Source organism: Porites lutea, chromosome 14 (assembly GCF_958299795.1).
Source record: "Porites lutea chromosome 14, jaPorLute2.1, whole genome shotgun sequence".
Classification (NCBI taxonomy): domain Eukaryota; kingdom Metazoa; phylum Cnidaria; class Anthozoa; order Scleractinia; family Poritidae; genus Porites; species Porites lutea.
In genome coordinates this window covers 1,999,046-2,007,435 of record NC_133214.1, presented here as the reverse complement: position 1 = coordinate 2,007,435, position 8,390 = coordinate 1,999,046, and the positions used below count along the sequence as shown (strand labels likewise).

Below are 8,390 nucleotides of genomic sequence, written 5' to 3'. Positions count from 1 at the left end.
TCCCTAGTCAGGCTAGAGTTAATAGCCTTGCCGGATCCAGATCCTTGAGATAGGGGGGTCCGGTCATCTAGATCCTTAGATAAGGGGAGCCGGTCCCCCGGGCCTCCCTCCGGATCCGCCACTGAATAGAATCCCCGGCGAGCTTAGAAGGGAGGGGGAGTGCGAAGAGAAGGAGCCGTGAATTTCCCTCTTAACTGTACCCCTACTTTGTCGTCAAGCACTTTTTTCACACACAAGAACGTTTGTGGCGGCGCGATTTCTGGGACATGGCGAAGCTGCGCAACGCCGCTCTTGAATATCGGATTGGTTTTCTGCCGTACTTTGGTGCAGTGTGAACATCTATTCCGCCCGTCGCGCGATCGCGGAAGTAAAAAATTAGGAGCGAGGACTAGAACCTACTGAGACGGAATTAAATAAAGTCGAACCTCCATGTGCGACCACCTCTCATAAGCGACCGCCGATCCAAAACACCAAAACTTTCCCAGTCAAAGCCTTACAGTTGGAACCTCTAGTAAACGACCATCTCCTGTAAGCGACCGCGACCACTTTTTGGGCCTGAAGGTTAATGATTTTCGTTGTTTTTAACATCTTGTAAGCGACCACTTGACGCATTCTCTGATCTCTATTTTCGCTGTGTGCACTATGATACTTAGAATATACCAATATCTTTAGTGACAACTTAGAACAGCACATACCCTAACTTGGACATGACTTTAAATAAATCATCTTTCATAAAGTAGATGTGCTTGGACTTCTTCTCGGATGAGACCCCCTGTGGTTCAATCCCTGTAAACGACCACCTCCTGTAAGCGACCACTCAGTCTTTGCATTTTGGGTGGTCGTTAACGGAAGGTTCGACTGTATGCAGGAGTGCCGACCGGAATTTAGTATACCAAGGACTGCTGCCGTTCATACCGTCCTGGATAGTTTTTCTTCCGGATAGCTTTTCGTGGCGTCACGAAAAGCTATTCGGTATATATACAGTAAACATAGCCTTGATTGCCAAATGACAATTCTACATAAATTTGTTACGTTCCAGAATCTTTATAGCTATACCTGGTAAGAGAGGTTGTGGAAATTCTAGAGCAAAATCTGCCAGTATTATGACAAGCTCGACATTCGTCACTGCTTCCTCGTAGCTGATCTCTGGTTTGATATGAAACTTGGTCTTCAGAGGAATCACGGATTGTGAAAACATCATTTTCAGGAGAAGCTGTCCAGCAAAATAAACTCCAAGGTTTATAACACGTTCTGTAAACGTCATATTACACGAGAACCCAGTCAGCTGTTGAGGAACGTACGACACAGGGGTCGGAATCATATGAAAGGGAGCAAAAGCTGCATTTGGTGGTCCAGGGGCGATAACCACCCTTGGAATCTCGAGATGTTCACCTAGCAAAACAGCACAGAGAGCTGCTCCTTCATAAACTAGCAAGTCAAAATCCTTCAGTTCTTGTAGTAGCTTAGTGTCATTCAAAAGGCATTCACACATAACTTGTTCTACTTGAGCCAACGCCCACATCCCCTTTAGCTGGTTTCCGTCAATTGCTGGTTTGACAAGCAGCTCCTCCGAGAATCCGGGTTGATATGGAACTTTGTAAATAAAATGCGGGAGTTTTTCGTTGGAGCTGATCTTAACGTCGGAGGACACAATCAATGCCACCTGTGAAACAAAAGAGAACTTACTATAAGAGCTCTGAAGTAGTCAATGTAGATGTAGAACTGCTCTCTCTCCTAACGTGGGTGTTGGCTTAACGTGTCTCGATCAGATTTTTCAGCAACGATGCCTTTGAAATTTAAACTCCAAGTACAAAGACGCATCCCAAGGGAATCAAGTAATAAAAAAAATAAAAATAACAAAAATAAATAATAAATAAATAAATAACAAATGACAAAAATTAACTTGAGGTGGCTCCAAAATATGAAGTGGAGCGGGAAGAGTATTTTTTTTGTTTGTCTTTTTTATTTGTTTTGGTTTTTTGCTTGTTTTATTTGTTGCTGGTTTTTTTTGCTTTTTTTTTTCTTTATTTTTCTGGAAATTTATTTCGGTTTCTTCAATAGGTGTTTGACCGATTGTTTATAGCCTGCGAGCAAGCACTATGGCAAGCGAACCTTTCGCGTGCGGCTCTCGCCTGACTTTTCCCGCCTCACTCAAATGCCCCGAGCATGTGCACGGCCTTGAACCGTAAAAGGCCGGAGCCTGGGACTGGAGAGAGGGAACTTGACTGGGAATATGGGTCCAGCTATTCAAAAGCCGCATTGTCAGAAACATAGGGTTATATGCTTCAGACGTTGGTCATAACCCGTTCCAGGCGTTCAGGTCTCGGGTTCGGATAGTAAAGCACGGTTTTCCCTGCCTATGATTTAACTAGCTCCACATCATCTGAACGCCGCGCTCTACTATCTTGGACGCCTGGAACAATAACGTGTCCCATTTATAGTACTGTCGATTTTGATAAATAATAATAATAAATGACAAACAGCAAGTGCTCAAAAGCGTGGAGATGCAGAGAAACGTCAGCTTGGAACAGGCTTTAGAATATTTTGCTGACAAAAAAAAAGGCCCCGAGACTTTTGTAAATGGTCGTAGAAATGAGATCAGGTCAGGAAGGTTCCAATGGAAGTTCACGATATTTCACGTGAAAATTTACCTCGTGTCCTCGAGAGGATAATTCTTCCATTGTTTTCCTGATGATAAAGTAATGAGATCCTGCTGCCATGCTGCTGAAACCCACGATTTTTGCACTCAAAACAGAGTCAAGACAATAAAAAGACAAGAGTATGCAAAATATAAACGACGCCGCCATTTTATACTTGTGAATGATGAAGCCTCCCACGCATGCAACACGCTTGAAAATAAAACATGTCACGCAACTAAATCACGCACACAAAACCAAACGCCGCCTTTATGAAAAGCATTTTAGAGCGCATGGAAAAAAAAGTACAAAAATTCCTTTTTCAAATAGCGTAGTTGAACTGTAACGAGAGTCAGGTCACTCAATCATTTATAGAGATTCTGAGGCTGCGAGACCTGCCACCTCACATGGCGGCCGACAGATTTTCCAAACTTTGGTCAACTATTCAGAAAGATAAAGTAGTAAGTTAGTAAGTATGGAGCTCAGAAGTCAGTTGCTGCATAAACTCGTAAAACTGAAGCAGCCATTTGATTTCAATTTGATTTTTATTTTGGATGTCTATTTCAACTCAGCTGGGTTGTGCCCTCAAAGTCACGCGATATTGAACCTCGCTTGCAAACTAGTACATAACCTGGTGACGAGCTGACCATCTTTGCACAATTTTTGTTACCAAATATGTCCGGGCTTTGTTGGATAATCCTGCTTTTCCTCGCTGAATCTTCATCTTCAGCTAAGATTATAGGAGGCAGTGCAGTTGGAGGATCTCATTATATGATGATAAGAAACGTAGTGGAGGAGTTGGCCAGGCGAGGGCACGAGGTATAATCTGCTTATGCTCAATTAGCTTGACAAAAAAGGTCTGAAAATGCCTCTTATAAAGAGGTGTAGGGCTTGGTTTTCTACACGTGGGTGGGCTAGCAATCCAGTAGGAAAAGGATGAACATGTGGTAGTAGTTACTTAGCCAAAGGTGCTGACCTTTGCCACTATTTTTAAAAGAAATGCTATAGTGTCTCGACGAGCGGGCAGACCGATACGGTGGCTAGCCTGTCTCTTAAGGTCCCAACTGAATAGCTTGCACGCCTTGAGAGAAAGAAACAATGTCATTAGCCACAGAAACTATAGTAGCTCCAACTACAAGGGACCAATCTCATGGGGGTGGGGGATGAGGGCCACTCCCTTATTTTGTTCTGGCCAGGTGTTCTGGTTAGCAAATATAGACTCAATCGACCCGATTGGCTAATGAAACAATAGCTTCTTTAACATGCCATGGCATGGCATGTACTCAAATCCTAGCACACAATCCTGTTTTTGTAATCAAGGAGGAAAATATTAGAAACCACTAAGTATAAAAGATAATACTTTCATTTTATACCTTGGCTTTTTCAAACATAATTTTGTTTTCATTTAATGCTCAACAGGTCACCTTGGTTATTTCATCTGCTCAGAAAGTAAAACCAAGTGAGAAATTCTCTCACAAGATTTTTCAAGTGCCTTTTAAGGAGGGAACAATTTTGGAGACATTTGCAAAAGAAATGATTGAAAATGGATCTCTGTCGTGGGACACTTTCAAGTCGTTAAGTGAAATTGATCGCATATCTTGTGAATGTTTACTGAATGACACAGAGTTTGTTAACAGCCTCAAAGGGTTTGATTTATTAATTTATGATAACATCGCAAATTGTTACGTGTTGCTTGCTGAGTATTTAGGCTTGAAAAGAGTTGAAATTGCAGCATTATCTCCAAATGGTCCACCACTGGCGAAACATTTGGTACCTATGCCTGTTTCATACATTCCAATACCTTTTCCTGGAGAGCCCTGTACCGATAAAATGACATTTACGCAGCGAGTTTTAAACTTAATAATGTATGTCCTCGGTCAGTTCATGATGAGTCTAGTTGTGTACAGCAATATGGATAGCACAAAGATGAAGTATAACATTACACCTGGGAAGAGCTTTCTAGAGGCTGCTGGCGAAGCAGAATTGCTGCTAATGACTTCAGATTTTGCTCTGGAATATCCACAGCCTTTATTGCCTGGTATGAAGTGATAAGAAACCCCTTTTAAAGTTTTTTTACATTTTCCTGGCTAATAACCTAAAAGAAAACTACTGAACTAAAATTATTCAGAGTGAGGGATGTGTATGAATGAGTTCCCCTGAGGGTGGAGGGTACTTACTATAATGGCCTAGTATATGGGAGAGGCTCTGCCTGAAAGGGGTACCTTTTTTTCAGGCTTCAAGTATATGAAAGGTTACAAGGGAAATCTGTCATTTTTGCCAAGGTCCAAAAGGTCTAACAGATGCATTTAATGGCTATGGAAGAGTAAAGAAAACATTCTGGTTTTGTGTATTCTTTTGTAAAAAGACAAGTGCATTTGTAGCAGTTAAAAGGGATACAAAGTTCTAAACTAGGTATGTGAAAAGGGTACCAATTGCAAATAGAAGGTGACAAAAGGGGAACCTTCTCTGTCAAAAATGGTACATGTATATAAAAGGGTAAGAGGTTGGACCTCGGCAAGAGCCTTCCCCCCCCGGCCAGAGTCCCCCCCCGGAAAAGAGCCCACCCACTGAAGATTTTAGATATGATCCTGATCTGAAAACTTTTAATGAGTTCAGGACTTGAGACACTGAGGTATCTGCTTTTTTTAAAGTTTTTCAACTTGATTACTAATATTTTTACCATATGAAAGTAGAAATATTATTTAATGCAATACCTGATTTCAACTTGCAGGCAACATTATGGTAGGACAGCTAAATGTAAAAAATCCAAGGCCGCTTTCCCCTGAGCTGGAAGAGTTTGTCAACAAGTCAATACATGGTTTTATTGTTGTTTCATTTGGAACTAATGTGGCATTCCTGTCAAAGAAAAAGGTAGATCTGTTGGCTGCTGCATTTGGAAAACTTCAACAGAATGTTGTGTGGAAACTGAAGGGTGAGACATCAAATGTGTTTAAATGAAGGACACAGTGCCTGGAATAGAGGGATCATTATATGTTTCTGGGAAACTGCCCACCTATCCCTCCCCTTACCCAACATTAACACTTGCTTCTCACTTAGGGCAAAATGTTGGCTTAGAGGAGGGGTAGGCGAGCAGTTTCCCAGAAACGTATAATGATCTGAATAAAGCCTCTGAGTGACATCTGAGTAACTGCTTGATTTTACCTCCAGTTTGCTGTGTATATGTGCTTGTGAATCATAGTGAGAATTTTATATTAGATCAAAAGTCCCTTGATGCCTTATTTAGACCTGCCAACCCCTGACTAAGGAAGATCTGGAGACTTATGAAAAAATCGGGAGATTCTACGAAAAGTAGTGAGATTCCATTTTTTTTTCCTGATCAAGATTAAACAAACCCTTTTTCTGTATTTAAAAATTTCCTGTTTTTTCAAGCTGTATTTAATATTATGTAAGTTTGTCTTTTTCGTTTATAGGTTACATTCCCTCGTCTCTGAGCCCAAACATCAAAGCACTGGAGTGGTTACCTCAGAATGATCTTCTGGGTCACAAGAACATTAAGGCATTTGTATCTCATGTTGGACACAATAGTCTTTATGAGTCTGCCTATCATGGGGTTCCTGTGGTAGCATTTCCTTTGTTTGCAGACCAGTTTTTTAACGCAAAAAAAGTTGAACATTTTGGACTGGGAGTATCCGTGAATCACAATAATTTTGAGGTGGAAAACTTGGTTAGGGAAATAAAACATGTTATCAGTGACCCAAGGTAAGGCCGCACTACAGCTATTCAAACCTTCCTTCCATTTTTCTCTTCCAACCTTCCGTTAACTTATCTATATGTATGTGATTATATGTAAATAATGTAAACTAATGTTTGATCTATGCGTGACCTACCTTGATTAGTGTTCTTTCTACTTTGTACTTCAGCACTATCTTATATATTTATGTGAAGCAAATAAAGGTTGTTGTTGTTGTTTAACCGTAAAAACTGGCAAAGGTCAGATTATTTGATTGTTGAAGGCATTTGTGGCGGGTTTAGCTCCTTCTTTCATTAATTCATCAACAACACGATGAGATTGGGAGCAAGTACAGTTGACTCCTCTTAACCCTTTAAGTGCCAATAGTGACCAACAACAATTTTCTCCTAATATATCCATACATTGTCAGGAGATAAAGTTTGAGAATTAATCAAATGATCACCAAAGACCATGATAATTTATCAAATTCTCTCAAGTAATTCTTAAAGGAAATGTATGGAGATAAGTTTGGAGAATTTGTATGTAGATAGTAGGACTTAAAGGGTTAACAGACTTCACTTAAAGATGGACACCTTGCTAAAGCGGACACCTAGAGTTGGTCCCTGCCTTTAATTGTTACTCCTTTTGACACGGAAATAGATGGACATCACTCTTAGACAGACACTTAGTGCAGATCCGAAACGTGTCTGTCTTAGAGACAGTTAACTATACCGTCATGTTTACAAGAAGAATGCTTGAGTATTTACTGATCACCCAGTTAGCAGCTATGGTCACCACCAACACTGTCACATTGAAAATTATAGACATTGATGGAAAATAATAGACCAAGATAAAAAATTATGAGAAACGATACACACTTATTCAAGATCAGTTGAGGAAGAGGGACAAGGAAGAAATATGTAAAAATGAACACATTGAAGTGGCTCTAGGTGACATCTAACATGAGCTCTTATTTGCAGGTTTAAAACTGAGGCTACAAGAATATCTCGGCTCCTTAAAGATAGACCAAGGACACCATTAGAGACAGCTGGTGATTGGATAGAGTATGTGATCAGACATGGTGGAGCTACACATCTCAGAGCTCAAGTGTTTAACATCCCTTGGTATCAGTACTACCTACTTGATGTCATAGCGTTCCTTGTTGCCATAGTTACACTGGTTGTTTATGTAGTCTGTATGGCATGTCGCTTCCTATGCAGGCTGTGTTGTCAAAAAAGGGATAGCAAATCTAAAGTAGAATAGACAATTTTAAAATATGTTTATTAAACTCATGGTTTTATTTGTTGCCATGGTGAGAAAGTTCTCTTATGCACAGGAAATCTTAAGTAGTATGTATGCACAGGGTTCCCAAGATTAGCAGGCGGCCAGTCGGTAGTTTAACTGTAGATTTCTTTTTTCCTTTAACTGCCAATTGTTATCTTTCTTCAGCAAGGTGGAGAATATGGTGAACAAAATAATTATTATAAATGAAAAGAATGAACTTACTTAAAAAATCTTAATTTTTTAATCAAGAATTCCTTGTGTCTTTGTGCAGTAGCTATTCATTTGTACCGTAATTTTCTTGCTTGGTAAATGTTGATTAATAATGTTTCTTTTTTATGCATTTTTATGGATGATTTACACTGGAGAAAAACTATATATAATGTGTTTTTTTTAGTTTTTTAGAGAAGCCTTGCTATATTATAATAATTTAAAGTTTCAGCTGTCCTAAGACAGTTTGTCAAAAAAGTCAAAAGAAAAGTGTATGAAGAACAGCGGCTCTAGGTGTCTGTTGTGTATGAAATATATTTATCAGCCTTTTTTGATATATAACCATTGGAACCCCTTACTCCTATTTGTAAACTGCAAATGGAAATTAAATGAGAGATAAAAACTTACCTGTTCTGTTCTTGAATCTGCTGCAGGAGCAAGGTGAAATGGGAGTTGTTTAGTGGGATGCAAAAACAATGTTCATTTAATTTCGCGTTCGCGTTTTCTCAACATTCCCAACTTTCAAATCAGCCTTGCCTTTTTCTGTCATCACATTCTACTGTTTCATTGAC

At 39.8% G+C, this 8,390-nt stretch overlaps 2 protein-coding genes across 4 annotated transcripts in view; one reads left to right on the top strand and one right to left on the bottom strand.

The window, feature by feature from the left end:
- Positions 1 to 7,578, bottom strand: part of LOC140924397 (UDP-glucuronosyltransferase 1A6-like) — a 15,410-nt gene extending 7,832 nt beyond the window's left edge. Inside the window, exons 1-2 of one of the 3 annotated variants that reach the window (XM_073374428.1) lie at positions 7,469 to 7,578; positions 1,057 to 1,663 (exon numbers count right to left, since the gene is read on the bottom strand). In XM_073374428.1, the coding sequence (XP_073230529.1) occupies positions 1,057 to 1,522 (466 nt within the window). In that variant the 5' untranslated portion in view covers positions 1,523 to 1,663; positions 7,469 to 7,578. Of the gene's footprint in view, positions 1 to 1,056; positions 1,664 to 2,651; positions 2,796 to 7,468 lie in introns of those variants that run through there. The other 2 variants (XM_073374426.1, XM_073374431.1) reach the window with 2 other exon arrangements.
- LOC140924395 (UDP-glucuronosyltransferase 1A1-like) lies at positions 3,226 to 8,126 on the top strand. The gene is made up of 5 exons (XM_073374425.1): positions 3,226 to 3,455; positions 4,056 to 4,674; positions 5,368 to 5,568; positions 6,068 to 6,356; positions 7,308 to 8,126. Exons 1-5 carry the CDS (start codon positions 3,312 to 3,314, stop codon positions 7,588 to 7,590), a joined length of 1,536 nt encoding a protein of 511 aa, XP_073230526.1. The 5' UTR covers positions 3,226 to 3,311; the 3' UTR covers positions 7,591 to 8,126.
- Positions 8,127 to 8,390: the final 264 nt, after the last annotated feature.